General features: G+C 43.7%; 2 protein-coding genes across 3 annotated transcripts; both read right to left on the reverse strand.

The window, feature by feature from the left end:
- Positions 1 to 201: 201 nt before the first annotated feature.
- nat15 (N-acetyltransferase 15 (GCN5-related, putative)) lies at positions 202 to 9,609 on the reverse strand. Its single transcript, XM_061224254.1, has 7 exons — positions 9,398 to 9,609; positions 7,840 to 7,955; positions 6,439 to 6,568; positions 3,311 to 3,407; positions 1,730 to 1,964; positions 1,119 to 1,320; positions 202 to 342 (listed from the first exon to the last, which is right to left on the reverse strand). Exons 2-6 carry the CDS (start codon positions 7,947 to 7,949, stop codon positions 1,164 to 1,166), a joined length of 729 nt encoding a protein of 242 aa, XP_061080238.1. The 5' UTR covers positions 7,950 to 7,955; positions 9,398 to 9,609; the 3' UTR covers positions 202 to 342; positions 1,119 to 1,163.
- A 905-nt stretch (positions 9,610 to 10,514) lies between these two features.
- LOC133115120 (integrator complex subunit 15-like) lies at positions 10,515 to 17,002 on the reverse strand. 2 transcript variants are annotated; one of them, XM_061224861.1, is made up of 7 exons: positions 16,885 to 17,002; positions 14,870 to 15,067; positions 14,127 to 14,345; positions 13,360 to 13,525; positions 12,031 to 12,552; positions 11,890 to 11,929; positions 10,515 to 11,553 (listed from the first exon to the last, which is right to left on the reverse strand). In XM_061224861.1, exons 2-7 carry the CDS (start codon positions 15,059 to 15,061, stop codon positions 11,421 to 11,423), a joined length of 1,272 nt encoding a protein of 423 aa, XP_061080845.1. In that variant the 5' UTR covers positions 15,062 to 15,067; positions 16,885 to 17,002; the 3' UTR covers positions 10,515 to 11,420. The 2 variants fall into 2 exon arrangements, with proteins under 2 accessions (XP_061080845.1, XP_061080844.1); XM_061224860.1 differs by having other exon boundaries at positions 14,127 to 14,348.
- Between the last annotated feature and the right edge of the window lie 1,071 nt (positions 17,003 to 18,073).

An 18,073-nucleotide genomic window follows, 5' to 3' on the forward strand; every position in this document is an offset into this window, starting at 1 on the left:
CACTTACTGTAAATGTCAAACTAATATAAACAGGCACATGTAAAAATCTACTGTTAAAGAGCTTTTAAAAATTTGACAGACTAAAGGTGGCAGAACTTTTCTAAACAGCAGTAAATTACAGGCATGGGGTAGACAGGATAGGCTGCGTTAATTTAGCACCCCACATACTGACAATGACGCTGTTCATATATATTAGTATATATACTGTACACATATAATACATTTTCAGACACGACAGAGGAGAGAGAGAGAGCCTTTGTTCATAGCCTCTGTCATTGTAAGGCTCCTTGTACTGGGTCCCGGTGACAGGAAATGACATTGGAGACAAACAATACTCCATTCCTGAAATCAGACAGAAGAAAAGAGTAAGTGGAGGGAAAAAAAAGAAGAAGTAAAGTGGGAAAGAGGGACAGTACATTTCATTATACGTTGTGGTGTTTGCGCGTGTCAGACAGTTCTTTGTTTAGTTTTTCTCTTCTTTTTTTTTTTCCAGAAGAGAGAAAGCCTTCATTCTCGCTCATTCTGATAGGCGTTTAGATCACTGCACCAAAACAACTGCAGCGGCTGGCACGGCAACTTCCTGGTCTTCTCACCCATATCACACTACTGCCCACTGTGCAGAGCAGACCTCATTAGAATGAACTTAGCCTGGAGCAAACAACCGGCACGTTGCACTATGATGTTACCGAAACACGTCAGACCTTGCGATTGTGATGCGATTATGTACATTCCTGCAACTTGATGGTGCACCTGTCAAATCTTCTGTATATTGTAGTTTGAACAGTTTGGGCCAGACCAGGTTCTAACACAATTAACATAACTGATAGCAGTAGTGGTGGTTGAGCAGACGTATAGTAAGATGGTTCAAACCACAACGCCCTGTCATTTTCATTCCTGGTTTTGCAAGCAAAGTAGATCGTAATGTATGTGTGTGTGTGTGTGTGTGTGTGTGTGTGCATGCGTGCGTGTGTGTGAGCCGAAAGGTCACAACCCCAGTTTATGAAGATCCCAAACTGAATTGAAAAATTAACACTACGTTCTGGCACACCAGTTGCACATTCAGAGCAAAAAATGACAAGCGACTATCTCAACCCTATTAGAGGTGTCTTTTTCCTCACCGAGTTCCGCCCGCCTCGCTCCTCCCGCTTTCCCCTCACTTCCTGTCACATGGTCCGGCTGTACTCGATGCCGCTCTTGGACGAGATGCCGGACCAGGGCAGCAGGCTGCGCAGGAGGCTCTGGGCCTGCCGGTAGATGCGCTGTGGGATGGAGCACGGGCTCAGGCTGGCCAGGGTGGAGCCGATGTGCTGGATGTAGTCAGTGGGGACCGGAGTCAAGGGCCACGCACAGAGTCGCGTAACGGGTAGGGAACGGGCATTCTACATCAGGGGTGACAGGTTTCATCCCCAAACAGGCTAGTGCCATTGCAGTAAACCCAAACTGCTTGATCAAATATCCGGTTGTGTTAACGGGATGATTAAAAAAACTAAACAAGAAACTCGCTCCGCATGAAACATCTCATTAACTGGTGCATCTAGACTTCTCCTTTGCCACACTGAAAACTAACATTTTGGCTGACAGACCTTTCATCAGAGCCTGAAAAGAACTGAAAAGCTCCCATTAGTAAAAATATTTTTCACTTAATTACGCTCATTCCCAATTCAATGAGAACGGTCCCCCCGAAACCTGTAAAAGAAAGGCGCGCCACAGCTGGTGCGGAAAAGGATATAAGATGGTCCAGGGCGGATGGCCTCCGTTGATGTAGAGGACGTAGGTGAAGCCGTCCTTTAGCACGCCCCGAATGGAGTAGTAGTAGGGCAGGTAGTGGTGCTGCTTAAAGTCTCTGTTCTCGTAAAAGTGGATGGCCGTGTTGTTGGTGGTCAGCACGTGCAGGTAGATGGCCTTGCAGTGGTCCTGGGCCGTGGTGGATATGTGCTCCTTCAAGCTGTCTAGTAAGAGAGAACCTAAAAACAGGGGGGGGAAGAATTAGGGTGGGGGGGTCACCACCTCTGTCTCTCCATTATCTCTGCATTATCTCTCCATTGGGTGGGGTGGCACCCAAAACGTCACTCACAAGTGTAAATTGGGGTTTGTGAAAAGGTGTACTCTGTCTACTGTCAGATTATGAACCCCAATTTTCATAATACTGCTCAGAAAGTTATGGTCGTTCAGAAATTGTGCCCGTTCAGAAAGGGTGCCAATTCAGAAAGTGTGCCCGTTGGCAATAATTTTTTAATATTTGATAGCTTACTACATCCACACCACTTGGTGTATGACTTCCAAATTTGTAAGTATACGTTCCTGTAAATTGAGGTCCTATTTGAACGGATCAAAACACACCAAGGCTTTGCAGTAAATCCACACCAGTGGATTTCAGTCTGCTCTCTAGCCTGCCTGCACAATTCTGTAACATAAACACATCAATTCACTGTCACTTTGAAATTTTTGAAATTTCAAGTCCTCTGAAAGTCCAGGAGTGTTTCGGAATTAGGTATGAGCTCCCTGCCCAAAAGAGTAAAAACGCTGGTAGAATCTCTTAAAAATATAAGCAGTAACATTTGTACTGTTCAGTGGGACCCAGCTATCACGGCCAGCCAGCTGGCATACAAAACTGAATTTAGTTAGCTTATAACACGGTAGCTAATTAATGTTACTGAAAGCTGGCCAACACCTTGATTAATGGTAAGCCAGCTCACCACTGTAGTAGCCCAGGGCCCAAGGAGTTTTTAGAATAACAAATACTAGTAGACAAGGACAGAACTGAAAACAGACACGGGTTGCCAGTGTATCATTGTAATGACTGAGCATGTTTGTTTTATAATATTTTCAAGGTGAAAATCCTGCATAGTATGCCAGACCAACTTTTATCCTTTTGCTTCTCCTATTTATTGAGCTTTTGACTATGTGATGTTATACATGTGTTATCTGTCAAAATGTTTGAGTTTTATTTTGAAGCACTCTGTAACCCTGGTTTTGCTTACACAATTAATAAAATATTCTTAAATGTTAATGCATTCCCATTTCCAGTGAGGGATATAAAGTGGCAGGCAGAGCTGGATCACATACGCATTTGAAACTCTTTAGATGCAGGCAAAATGAGAAAAACTCTGACAATCACTAACTAACCCAAATGCACAACTGCATGAAATAATAATTTTGTTCTCTTGATATTTACTGCATGAAAACAGAATTTTCTTTTTAAAAAGATCCGGCTTCCAAAGCGTTACAGTATTTGAAATGCCTATTTGACCCAGGCCTGCTGAGCGGGGAGCGTGTGCAGAGTAGGATGCGGCTCCCTAGCGCACAATACCTATTCCATGTTTTCGGAATTCCTTCACCACTCCCAGGCTTAGGATATATGCGACCTGTGTGTCGACAGGAAAGCTGGAGGCCAGGATGTCCCCATCCTGCAGGGAGAAGAAGAGCAATCGGCAGCTTTACGACCCCGACACGCTGCCAGCCCACGGAGAAACACGGACAGCTAACGCATCGCACCACCGAGCCCATCCCCAATCAGAGCCCTTGCATTTACACCTCACCTCTTCTTTAAAAATGTGTTCATTTTAAGCATTTAGCAGGTACTCCTATCCAGCTTACATGTATTTTTACATTCGATCCATTTGTACAGATGAATATTCAATTTAGCCATTCAGGTCAAGTGCCTTTCTGAAGGCTACAACAGTAGTGCCACACCAGGGAATCAAAGCGGCGAGCTCTATTTGAAGTTACAGGTCCAGCTCGCTCAACATTATGCAGCACTGCTGCCCGCAAGCGTACCCAAAGCACACGGGAGGCTCGCGTGCTCCAGCCCAGAATTCTGAATCTCTCCCTGATATTGATTTGCAAATTAATTTTGTAGCAAACGCATTCTGGTCTGGCAGTAGAGAATTCCACACTCCCCCTGGCAGCTGGAGATTCGCGTCTGTGATCCTCCAATAAATCGGCAGGATTACAAAACCAGCCATGAGTCCCGCGGCTCCAGGTTTCCCCCCAATTCGACACAAACATTACACAGCAGAATATATGGCAGAGACTAGAATTTTAAAGGCAGTGTTAAAGGTAAGGGGATTTGCTATTTTAACTGTCACCACCTGCTCTTTGTTTTTCAGAATCCTAACAGAATACAATTATACCTGCAAACAATCAACAGAAAAAGTAAGTATCACATCACCAAGTCCACAGAATGCACAATAAAAGGCCACAATAAAAGATGTTCATGAGGTGATGGCGCCATCCCCATAGCCTTTTACTGGGCCTGTGGTTCTTTGTGCTTTACCCTACTATACCCGCTCTCTCAGAGTGAAGGAATGAGAGCTCCATTACTGCAGCCGCACAGTAAAACGCGCTCTGAAGCGCAGCAGAACCTGAGGGCTCTGCTCGTGGCAGCCAGCTCAGCAGTGAATTATGTGCTAAAGAGCCCAGCTTCCCCCTGCTGGGGGGATAATATATAAATAAATCGATCAGTGGAGGCCGCGCAGTCTAATTAGCCTCCTTCCACAAGCAGAACTGAACAGAACGTACCTCACCCACCGCCCCTCCTCGTTCCACTTAAGACCTTTCAAGCGGCGGAAACGTTCCTGAATCCGTACGGCTCGCTGGAAGGAGCGATTTAACACTCGCACGGCTGAAGGAGCTGAAGGAGGCGTAGTCAGCGGTGAAACGTACGCGGTTTGCTGCTGCTACTTTATATTCTGAGACCTGCCAGCAGAGCGCAGAGGAGAGCGCAGAGGAGAGCGCAGAGGAGAGCGCAGAGGAGAGCGCAGAGCAGAGGGCAGAGCAGAGCGCAGAGCAGAGCGCAGAGCAGAGCGCAGAGGAGAGCACAGAGGAGAGTGCAGAGGAGCACACAGAGGAGAGTGCAGAGCAGAGCGCAGAGCAGAGCGCAGAGGAGAGCGCAGAGGAGAGCGCAGAGGAGAGCACAGAGGAGAGCACAGAGGAGAGCACAGAGGAGAGCACAGCTGGTGCAGCTGCCTGATCGGCCAGAGGGGTCGCTATTGAGCAAAGAAACAGCGGTGCCCCCTCCCAGCTGTGGTGGCCTATTATGCACCACTGAGCGAGAGTCTCAAGTACAGTCCGGCACATTCCAGATCTAGGCCACAGGCCACAGACCATAGCTACACATCGTTTCAGAAACTGTAGATTCATAGTGACTTTTGGTTAAGTCATAGATCAAGGAAGATCTAATCGGAACCCCAAATCCGGCCCTGGTTTTCATTTCTACTGGGTAATTAACTCAACCACTAGTGCTGCTGATTGGCCAGACAGTCTGCACACCTGACTCCCAGGTACAGAGAGGGTGGAAAACCAGCAGTTCTCAGACCTCGAGGAGCGTGACTTGATGATCCCTTTCATAGATCATGGTTTCATGTTAGCCTGATTGCAGTGTGGGCCCCAATTCCTTCACTTCAGTTGAAAGAGCAAATGGATGAACACACGCTTTCTTAAAATTCACAGTGAACAATGTCCTTTCACATAACTCCTCACTGCAGGAACATCACACAGAACGTCAGCCACTGACACCAGGAGGAAAGCAAATCTGATTGTTCTGTGCGTATGAAATTAACATAAGGACATAGGCAGTTTAGTCTGCCTTCTACCCTTGGAGGCATCATTAGAGCTGCATAAATGAGCAGTGCGAACACAGGCCGTCACACCTCACAAGGTCCAATCAAATCAGACCAAATCTATCCAAGGGTCCCATAAAAAGGGAGAGCTGTTGGGTCATAACACTTTGTAATTTTCTCTAAATGACTACAAGCTGATTTCTCCTCGCGTTTACTCGAGAACCCTTTATCCTGTGGCTAAAGCCTGTTTTACAGCAACAGACCTGCTTAAAGATGCATTTTATCTGCCTTAGGCTCGACGGCGTAAGCTTTCGCTGGTATAGTCTGGCCCGTGGGACAAAGCTCTTTGACAAGATAAAAGCTTGAACCATTTACAGGCACAGCTCTAGCAGCCTTACAGATTTTCGGAGCAAATGGTAAATGGTTGGAATTTATATACTGCCTTTATCCAAAGCGCTGTACAATTGATGCTTCTCATTCACCCATTCATACACACACTCACACACCAACACCGACTGGCTGCCACGCAAGGCGCCGACCAGCTCGTCAGCAACCCTCCGACTGCCAGACGACTGCTCTTACTGCCTGAGTCATGTCGCCCCAGTACTTTCTAAACATTTAAGAAATCTGCCGTTAAGTACTTGTTTACGGTCCCACCACTAATCGCCACCGTTCATTATTCGCTATTAGCTTGTGTGCATGACACTGAAATGAAAAACCGTGAGCTTGGCAGCAACACTAAGTTACTCGAGAGGGCAGTAAAACCACAGCTGCTCTGGTTAGCCCACTGGGCCGGCTCTTCAGTAGCGGTCTGTAACAAAGCATTGCAGCAGAGACGGTCTGAGACAAGCAAGGAAATAGAAGCTGGCTCACCCACCTCTTTGTGTACTTTGGTTCGGCTTTTTATTTCAGCCACTATCATTCCCACGATGCCCTCTTTGAAGGTGGCCGCGAGGGAGAAGAACTTCCTGTTTGAGGTGATGTCGTGATACCATGAGTCTGGGTACCTGTGCCAGGGAAAGAACATGCCATTGTGCTTACTTTATTTCTTTTAAATATACATTTGTAATATAACTTTTTTCCTCCTATTTTCAGTCACAGATTTGAAATTGCCAATTAAGACATAACATAATAAAACATCATATAATGGTGAAAACAGGCCATTCAGCCCAGCAATGCTCACCCTTTCCGACCACTAAAGTGCACCTAATGCTTAACTTGCCTAAAACCTAAATAGTATCTAGCACCGAATCAAGCCTGGTCTTGAAAACCCCCAGTGTTTCTGCCCCTACTACATGTCCTGGTGAGCTATTCCACACAATGACCACTCTCTGTGTGAAAAAATGCTTCTTAATATCTGTGCTGAATTTATCCTTTGTCAATTTCCATTCATGCCCTCCCGTTCTGATACCCAAATTCACCCTGAAGAATCGCCTGAGTTCACTTTGTTAATCCCTTTGATGAATTTAAAAGTATTCTATTCAAGGAGCACTGCAGCTGAAGCAGATATACTCCTCTAGAGCGGAGCCTTTACCCACTGCCTTTAGCAATCTAGAAACAAAATATGTATTGATTTGCTTGTTTGTTTGTTTTGGATTTAGCATTTTATTTAACCAGTGTGAAAAATCAAGTATGGCACAATATGGTAAACGGGTCACAGAGAATTTAGATAATAGAAATTAATAATAAGCACAGAACAGCCAGAAATAGCACTCCTCTTCGCAGTGGTTTCAGTGTGCCAGGGTTAGCAAGAAGCAGAAGAGGATGCTGAGCAGACGCCCCCTGCTGGTGGATTCGGCTCCCTGCACTATTCTGCCTGTTGTAAGATCTGAAATAGCTCAGTCTCGTGCAATGGAGATGCTATTCCTATCCCTGTGCAAATTAGATGCTCGGAGCTAAAAAAGCGCAAAAGCATTAGTATGGGCCGACAGTAAACACAGGAACTGCTGCACCACCCTGTTATTTTCATAAGCATCCAACAGTGTGGTTTCATCAGCCAGCGCAACTGCTATTAAAATGTCAATTTTCAATGACATCACCGTTATTGAAACCCACAATGACTGAGCACTTAGAAGTCACATAGTGCATCCTCTACTGATCTAATTAAGATAATACACAGACTTAAAGGAGCTCTTGTGGATGCTATTGAGTTAAAGTTCCCAGCCTGCCTTGCAATGTTAAGAGGAGACAAGGTCTCAAAAATCTTCCACAGCGAGGACCAACAATCCTTATTTTATGTGTGGGTACCATGCATCATTGGGAGAGCAGCAGTACTCACTCGATGGGGAACCAGTCACCGCAGAGTAACTTGACGCTATCTATGTCATCGTGGCAGAGTAGGCGGAGCTTAATCTCGCTGAGCGCAGTGGGGGGCACCACGTCGGTCATTCACACCTGTTCAATGGGTGGGACAGGACGGAACACTGTTCAGGTGGAACGTTCACATACTGTACAACACAAATTGTAGGGCAGTACAGGACCGTAAAAATGCACTTTGCTTAAGAGCCATGTAAATTTTCAGGCCTGTCAGCTTAGCATGCATTAAAAGAAAATGCATCTACTGTGCTAGAACAACACATTAACGATCCCAACTGCCCGTTTTTTATTCAATGTATACACTGTAGAGCTAATGCATTCTTGATGGCGTTGAAACCACCCTTTTCTGCTTCCATCCTGCATTACAACATTAAACAATGTTGGTTGATACTCACAAAACATTAGATATACCTTGGCATTTATTAACTTGCGCTACAAACAACATAATTTCCAACATAATTGATATCCTAAGCTTTTAACGTGACTTAATAACCTCTCCAGGCAGTCTCAAGCACCAATCAGATAGATTGAGCAATAGCGACAGCTATAAGTGGATCATGTTTGACTTGACATCGGATGCCCTTTACACTGTAAGGCAAAGTTGCTAATATTTGACAGTGGTAGGTGACATGTCACGGAGATGGATAATCCGTTCCTGTTGTTGTAGCTTTGAATAACTGAACCGTGAACGTGTCATCAGAGTAAGTTAGTTTGCTGATGCACGGATATGTTTGTTCCTATTCACGGACACATTTCATCGCACACAGTCAGCTAACGTTAGCGGACTAGCTAACCTGCCTGAGCTAACGTTAGGTTAGCAGTCAAAGGACAACAAAGCCAGACAGACAACAAAGACAGAAGTATTTTATATACACGTGGCTCTATCGACAATTAGCGTTCGTCTAGTTAAAAGAGAACACAATTATGGCAACTTACTTAACTAGCTACATGACTGTACATCTCAACATTTATAGCTATGTAATTGGTCAAATTTGGTAGCTGGCTAGACCAAACACCAAAATAAGCATCCTTAGGAAAAGACGTTTAGTTTGCAACGGACCAGATAGCTATGCAATCGAATGACAGAGAAACATGACAGTTACGACAATCCATTCATAACCCTTCAGCTATCTAGACAGTGCACAGTAGAGCTACATTAACTCAGAATTCATCTAACTTGACTAAATCGGATTCAAAGCTTCCCTGTTTCTAAACAAGCTAAGTTTGATAGCTAGGTTCGCTAGCTACCCTTCCACCAACGTTAGCTAGCCAAGTTACCTGTTAACAAATACATTACCAATGACTTGGAGCTCTAGAGCTATGTTTTAGTTAGCTAGTGGTTAACAATGACGACATACCAACACAGAAGTAAAGAAAAACATTTTATCCATCTATATGACCAACACATCTTGTGCCAGCTAATTATTACAAAACATGTTACAAAATGACTGCAGTCAGACAGCTTGCCAGCAAAACGATGGCTAGCTGCCGGGGTCCTCGTAGCTACTTTTGAAACCTGCCTTGTTTCTGCGCTTAAAGCGAGAGGAATGTTGACGACTGATTTCCTTGGGTGTTCCGAGTGGTGTTCAGTGTAGCGGCAGTACCATGATAAATTGTGCTGAGAAGCAAAATAAGCATTCAGCCAAGAACACTACCAGCTAGCCACAGCAACATTAGCTTCGCTAACTAGTTCGAGATACTTGGCTCGTTTTCTTCCGGTGTCCTTACAGTCCGGAACCCAGCCTCGTTCTCATTTGCTGTGGGTTGTGTACGTATATCACAGCGTAGCAAATATTGTATTACAGTAAGCATGCAGTATAGTAAATTTGGTACATTCATACACACTGATATGTTCGAAATGTAGTCTGTCTCTGCTTCACAACCCATAGCCAAAATTCTATTTACAAATAAAAAAGAACCAAATAATTCAGTATCTGACATCGGTGTAATAAAGTAGTCATATGTCAAATTAAGATAAATACATAAAAGATGCTGTGCTTTACAATGAAATGCAAATCCTAATTGGCCATAAATTCTAATTTTACTTTGCATTTAGCTGGCAAGCGACCTTGCCAAAAACACAGTGCATAAAAGTATACACTGTGCTAAGAACCTGGTTTGAGATATCTTAATTAACGTTGTGTCCAATTATGTATTATTGTCCTGTTATCATAGTTGAACTTATTTTTAACCAGTTCCCCAATAGTCCAAGAACTGACACATCAACCAAATAATGCGTCACTAACAACAAAATGGTCACACTCGCTTAGAATGATGTTCTTGGTTTCAAAGGAGTGCTAAAACCTTGGTGCTCAAAACAATAGACTTAAAATGTAACTATGTACATAGTTAACTTGTATCACTTCACATGTACCATGTCACGTGGTTCTTCTTTATTTAAGCATGGTGCAAAAATCCAGAATTTTCCAATGTTTTTTCACTACCAAGAATGGTACATAAAAGTACTCCTTAAAAGGGATGACCAGGTAAATAATAAATTGTGTGCACTATAAATTCAGAGATCTGTGGCTGTTTTAGCCCATATTTTCATCTAAACTGGGCAGATCGCAAATCTAAAACCTTAAACTCTTGGTACCATGTATATTCAAGATGAAGAAGTTGTGTATTCACAAAAAATTCAAATTCTGATCTTTAATTTCTCTTCATACAAACCAGTACAGTGTTTTGCTTTAAAAAAGGTAAAATCAAATAAATAAAAACAACATATTGTCTGGCAATTTCAAGTCATTTTTTCTCTATTATTTGAAACTGCTGAGGACTTTTGACCCAAGATTTCCATTTAATTCAATTCCAAAGGGAATACTGTAGTATGTGTAAATCCTTTTCCTTCAAAACGCTTAAAAAGTGCAGCACAGCCTTTGGGACACAGGTCCATGCCTGCACACGAGGCAGTGAGAATAGCCAAGGCCACCGCTGGCACGAAAGACAGGGTTACAGGTTATGAGCAGAATGTGTGCGGTATATGGCAGGAGAAGAGGAGGGTACAGGTTATCAGCAGAATGTGTGTGGCAGGAGGAGACAGGGGTACAGGTTATGAGCAGAATGTGTGCGGTGTATGGCAGGAGAAGAGGAGGGTACAGGTTATCAGCAGAATGTGTGTGGCAGGAGGAGACAGGGGTACAGGTTATGAGCAGAATGTGTGCGGTGTATGGCAGGAGAAGAGGAGGGTACAGGTTATCAGCAGAATGTGTGTGGCAGGAGGAGACAGGGGTACAGGTCATGAGCAGAATGTGTGCGGTGTATGGCAGGAGAAGAGGAGGGTACAGGTTATCAGCAGAATGTGTGTGGCAGGAGGAGACAGGGGTACAGGTTATGAGCAGAATGTGGGCGGTGTATGGCAGGAGAAGAGGAGGGTACAGGTTATGAGCAGAAAGCAGTGTTATGGGAGGGGGGGTGTTAGGAGAAGAATGCAGTGTGTAGGGTAGAAGAGGTGTGTGTTATGGCTGGAAAGCAGTATTTCTTTGGAGTGGGGGTACATTTTAAGAGCAGAACGCAGTGTGTAGGGTAGAAGAGGATTATGTGTTATACGCGTGGATTGGAGACAGGCTGGGAGGGACAGTCCTGTACAGGTGTGTGGACAGGGGGGTACGTCTCCTGCTGGAAACCAGGGTGAGAAGCCGGTAAGAAGGGGCCTGACTTCACCAGCTGCAGCAGGCTGTTGGGAAGGGACAAATAAACATGAGACAGTGGCACATGACCAAGTTCAATAAAGCACAAACAATATTTCATCTGTTTAAGCACTGTCCCCATTGCCCCGGACCAAGCATTCTTCATGCATACATGGCTCATGTAACTACAAAGCAACACTATATCTAAGGCCACATTCGTCTGATTCCCAGAGGTTATCCTTTCATCCACAATGAAAATATAACAATCAAAACCATTACATTTTTCAGCATGAAAGTCCAATACACTGATTCACTGATTCAGGCATAAAACGGCTGGTCTTCCCTTTGAATTCTTTAGCCTTGAACAAGAAAGGGACCCTTACCTATTGTACGGCAGTCTGGAGCAAAGGCACCTCAGGTCCTCTGTGTGATCAAAAGAGAATATTAGACCAAAGCAGATTGGAGCGTCAGAGTAGAAGGATTTCATTGGAACATAACACGGGCATAGGAGTGGCTCCACCCACCTCTGGAGCAGAGCAGCGCTCCCCCTGCCATGGCGACCTGCAGGGCTTGCGCCAGCCTGTTCAGCGAGAGCTCTGTTTCAGCGGTAGAGTCGCCGGGGTTCAGCTCATCCACCAGGTAGGCCAGCTCTCCCACCAGCTTGGCCACGTGCTCCAGTGACATCACCCCCACCCGCCCGTACAGCTGAAGCTCCGTGAGGTCTGCTCGCAGGGACACCAGGATCTGCAGGACGCTGAGGTGGAGCATGGAGTAGAGGGACCTGGGGTCCCTGCCTCCCTCCGCGGGGCCCAAGGCATGCGCGGCCCCCGAGTCGGGGGCCTGCAAGGGCTTCCTGTGTCTCTTGTAGGCCAGGGGGGACTTGATGCACCAGCGTACGAGCCCCAGCAGCGGGGTGGGGTCCAGGGCACCAGGGGGTCGGCTGGAGGGGATGGGCGCGCCCAGGAAGGTCAGTAGGGTCAGACGGGGGTTATCGTGGACCCATGTGACCACCATCTCCAGCAGGTCGGAGGAAGGGATCAGGTCATCTGCATATGGGGAGGGACATTAGATGGTTTGATTATTCCAATATTTACACTCAAAAATTAAATAAATACTGTACTGAATTAGGAGAGTAACATCAAACATCAAATGTGACATAAAACGACAACAAAAAGTTCACCAACTGAAGACTGTTGATGACAAAACTTTTGTTTTATTAATTGTTTGTGCACCTGGTTATTTTTTCTAAGGGTTTATCTTGACTTACACATCAGAGATGACAAAGAAGGCCTGAGTGTAGCTCCTAGCTCTTGCTTTTTGGCATATACTCAATCACCAGATTGCTAGGTCCCAGTGCACAGCCATTCTGTTTTACTAGAAGCGAGATGGTGTAGTGAGCTGAATCCATCAGCAGGTGGCTTTTCTAAAGGCTGGAATGGCTTGAAATGGTATGTTTCAATCGCTGGATTCAGTGTTTGATGCTCATTGATTAAAGAAGGAGGACAATTGTTTGTATACCGTCTCATGTATTTTTATGAATTTAAAATACAGAATCCTCAAGTTATAATATCTCCCATAAGACAGTACGTTCTAGAATGCAGTCATACTTTAAGGGAAATGGAGCAGAGGATCTCAAGCAGGGACACACAGGGATTTAGAATTGTATTACAACTGAGCTCCTTGCGGATTCCCGATAGGCACTGGATAACCACAGCTACTTTCTTTACGATTTTCTATTAGTTTTTTATTTATTTATATTATGTACGTCAATTTGAAAGGCTTATTTTACTTCAACATGACTCTTCCACATAAAAAAATAGAACTTAAATGAACTAGAAACGCATTCTAGGTACCTGTGGAGAGGTCATAGACGGCGGTAACCGCAGTGATAAACTGGCAGCAGAAGCGGGGGCTGACAGAAACAATGTCCCTGAGAGCGTGGGCGGGGCTGGGCGCCGAGCTGCAGTAGTCATCCACCAGCACCGTGGCAAGCCGCATGCAGTGGGGGGCGGGGCTTCTCTGTGACGGACAGGAGATTGTAACATATAAGAAGCACATGGGGGAGAGAGAGCACGCCTCCAGAAAAGCGCCAGCTTTCAGCTTCACATACACACCTGGCCTTTACCTATCTGAGGTGTGTCACCTGTTACCTTCTCACAGCCACACGACAGTGCACACAACGTGCACGGTGCTCTGACAACACCTGCGTTCTGCGCTCTACCGCTGCAGTGGTACACCAGGAAATAAGAGCTGAGAGGGAGAGTGAACTGTGTAAGAGCTGTCCTACAGGTTACATGTATCACATGTATTTAAAAATCCATAATTCATAAATGACATGCTTTCAGATAATACAAAAAAAATATATATATATTGTTTGGTTATAATGACACCATTGGAATGATTAAATATTTATATTGGATTAACAGAGCAGTGATATGACAATGTTTTATAACCGTTACACGCACTGGTAAGATAAACAGTTGCTGAGTTGCAGTCTTGCATGAAGTTCCCAAAAGTTAACAATTTTACTGAGGTGATGGTCTTCAGGGTAACGTGTTTATAACAGCTGTGTGCGATATTTTCTGAATTACTGCGACGGCTGAATCGCTCTCCCGCCAACCTGCAGCCAGGATGCGGCGCACTCCAGAACAGGCACTCTGCACACGGCGACGGCCATGGACACCAGTTTGCCCAGCATGGCCATCCTGCGGTCGTCGGCCACGTTGCACTGGGGGCTGAAGAGGGCAGAGAAGATGATCTGGCGGAGCGAGTCTTTGCCCTGCTCCTGGAAGTAGCTGCATGTTATCTCCAGCAGTTGCAGCTCCTGCAGAGACGTCATCTTCTAGCGTGCAGTACAAATGGCAAAACAACCAAGAAAGAGCCAAGAATAAGTTACCTCACAAAAGTTGTTACAGGCAGCAGAAGCAACATAAATAAATCCATAAATGCTGTCACAATTATCAGTAATTCTATTTCAGCATTAAACTAAATATTTTGTTGAAATTAATTAATTATTTTCTGCCTGCTGTGTTGGTACAGCCTTATCGTCAAGGTCTTCAGCCTGCCAAAATGTAGACATTACCATCAGCCAACATTATTTGTTTAGTTTAGTTTCTGTTTACTGTGTTTCTAATTTGGTTCTCTTCTAATGTACTGCCAAACCCACAGAACATTAATATTTAGTGCTTTACTTCAACTTTGACCGTTTGTCAACCGCTTTAAAATACTCAGGCAGGTCAAATAGTCTGTATTCCAAATACCGCACTTAACTTTACAGCCCATACAATTTATCTGTCAATACAGTGCTAAAGGATTGCTCACAGGTGCCATCAGTCAATGCCCGCATACACATTAACCTCTTACCTTTCGCTGCACGCTCCGGTCCTTTGACATGTTGAACACAAACTCCTCCACCAACTCGACGCTTCCGTTGTCTACCACAGGGGCGGCAGTGTTCTGGAGCTGGTTGCTGAAATGAATGTCCAGATGGTAGAGTACTTCTTTGGCCGCGCTTAGGGCATCCCGACGCAGCAGTGACCGCCGAATATCAGTCATGGTTGCCTGGAGCAGAATGACAGTTGCCCACAGGGGCACCATAAAGGGGGGTTAGGACAAATCTAAAGGCCCTGACCTACAGATGACCAGTGGCCAGGCTGCCCTAGTCATTATTTATACATGTATTCATGCATTTGGATGAAAAGGTAACAAATGCAAGTACACAAAGTCATTTGCAGAATCAACGTGCTGGAGGGACTGGAAGCCTTACTACCTTACTAAAAACACACCAAAAAAATTACTTCAATAACAAAATTGGATTGTATATGCAGTATTAACATTTTAAAAGCAATAATGAGAAAAATAACGAAATACCTATTAATTGTGAAATGTATATTGGGGGGGGGGGGGGGGGGGGGTACAATAAAAGCTGCCATTCCAGTGAGTAAGGAATGTGAGTTTTATTTATTTCCTCTTAATTGATAGATTCATTTTCATTAGCAAATACAAACAATGAAAGCAATTCAAGAGACTCAAATCACTCTCCACATTCACTCACTGAGAACTTTATTAGGTAGACCTGTACACCAGCTTGTAATGGAAATATTTAATTAGCCAAGAAGTGGCAGCAACTAACTGCATAATAGCATGCAGACATGGTCAAGAGATTCAGGAATGTGATCTATGGTAAGTGAAGTGATCCTGGAATGCTAAGGATAGATCCTGGAATGCTAGAGTTTGCACAGAATTGTGCGAAAAACAAACGAACAAAAAAAACATCCAGCAACAGCACTTCTGCGGGCAAAAACGCCTGGTTAATGAGAGGTCATTGGAAAAGTGCCAGACTGGTCAAAGCCGACAGAAAGGTGACAGTAACGCAAATAACTACACATTGCAACAGTGATATGCAGAAGAGCATATCTGAACACACAACGCGTCAAACCTCTTAAGTGGATAGGCTACAGCAGTAGAAAACCAATAAGTCTAAAAAAATAAGTGTAATAAATACCTAATATCTACGTGCTCACTGAGTGAATAACATCAACAAGTTGCAAACATGTACTTCTAGGTATTTGTGTTTCCGAGAAAATCTCTATCCATGTTTTCACAATTTCATTTTAACTGAGATATTCATACACATAATGACAATTTAATGAAAAAAATGTAATCTTCCGCACTGCCACATAACACGCAGTTATTATGAAATAGATGGGTCTTTCCTTAGCTAGATATATTAAGGCTAGACTGAATGCATGCTCTTTCGATCCAAATTATTCGATACATTATCGCCGTTTTCTCTGCTTATTCATAATCACTGGATAACACGGATATTTATGTCAGGGGCAAATAGGCATTGTCAACAGTTGTGTACATGAAGCTGTACAGGTTAATTTATTCTCAGTTATGATTTAATCATAGCTATATTCTGGACAATTGATGAGATATTCAGTGTTCGATAGTTCTATCGTCGTCACTGTAACGTAGAAAATCTGGCAACGTTAGCCAAGTGTTTAATAATGTACGTTGCAACCATTGCTTTCAACTGGCTAATAATCCTGCACAGCACCTTTCCGGTTTAACGAAGTACTGTTAATTTACACGATTATCTCTATTATGACAACTTCATACATAACGTATCACCTTTATCTCTCATATAGTTTGGGAAGGCAACGCTGGTTTGTGAACTTGGCAATGCATAATAAGTTAGCGCAAACAAGCTAACGTAAGCTACTTAGTTAGCCTCGCTAGCTACCCACTCCTGGCAAAGTCTCGGATGAAATTCAAACTCATCCCAAGTCAACCATGACAAGCGGCCCAAGTTGGCGTTTCCTTTATTTATGGTAGCCGGCTAGTTACATTATTTACATCCACAACTATGTTACCTTTGCTTTATACCCCGTTGATCACGGTCATTTCTCTGTTTTCACTACGAAGATTAATATTAACTTTTTAGAGAAACAGAAGCGTATACGGTCCCTCTAGCAACCACTTCGTTTTAACCTAGAGTATGGTGGCTCTTTTAGGACAACCAATTCGGTGTCGTCGATAAGAAAATAAATGCAAATTTAACATCACATGCAGCATAATATTTAATTATAGGAGAAAGGAAGCGCCTATCAATAAAATCAGGTACTAATTCTGCATCCCCAAAGTCAGTTAAATTGCCTGTAATCTAGTGCATTAAACTGGCATTAATCTCATGCACTCATTATCCATGCATTATGAATAAAATTATGCAGCCTGTTTCCAAAGGTTCCTATATTATAATAATGACACTATTTTGTATTGCTTAATATAAGTCTGTTGTTTTCATTAATTATGTCTTTATTGTAAAAGACCAGTACGGAAAAAAACAGACTTAAAAATACTTTTTTAAAGCTTTATATATATATTTTTCAACATGTTGTATTTGAACAGCCTTATCATCAAGGTCTTCAGTAGTATTCTAAATTTGTGCTTCATACACACGGACATATTCAGTTATCACCCTCCCTGTCTAATCAGACCCCCCTCCCTCCACAATTCTTCAGCCACCAACTCTCACTTGAGGGTTTCACACGTTTTTAATACAAAAAAAACCAAACAAGATTGTCCAGTTCTGGGACAGGTTATACAACAAATCCAGGCAAGGAATATAAAGGACAGCCCCAAAGGACATTCTCTTTGCCAGTGATGACAACAGACAGACAAGAACCAGACACAGCTGCAGGTAAAGGTCCTTTACTTGCCATATGGTTTACATTTGCAACACCTCGCCAAGTATAAAACTGTAAAAATAACATAAGGCAATTATGAAGGCAATATGCTCCAGGAGGCAGTGCTCCTGTGCTTTTAAGACGACATTCATGAAATTGCATTTTGGCTTTAATACTTGAAAATGTGATCCCTAAAGGGACATTGGGGGTGCATTCTAAAGCTTTGTCACAACATTAGTATATATCATATATATATATATTTTATTCTACCTAAAAACCGGAAATTTAGCTGGTTATTGAAGCTGCCTTATTTGAAGATGCATCATATTTATGTGCTTGACAGAGCCAATGATTTTTCAAACTTTGATGATGGATG

This window comes from Conger conger, chromosome 16 (assembly GCF_963514075.1).
Source record: "Conger conger chromosome 16, fConCon1.1, whole genome shotgun sequence".
NCBI lineage: Eukaryota > Metazoa > Chordata > Actinopteri > Anguilliformes > Congridae > Conger > Conger conger.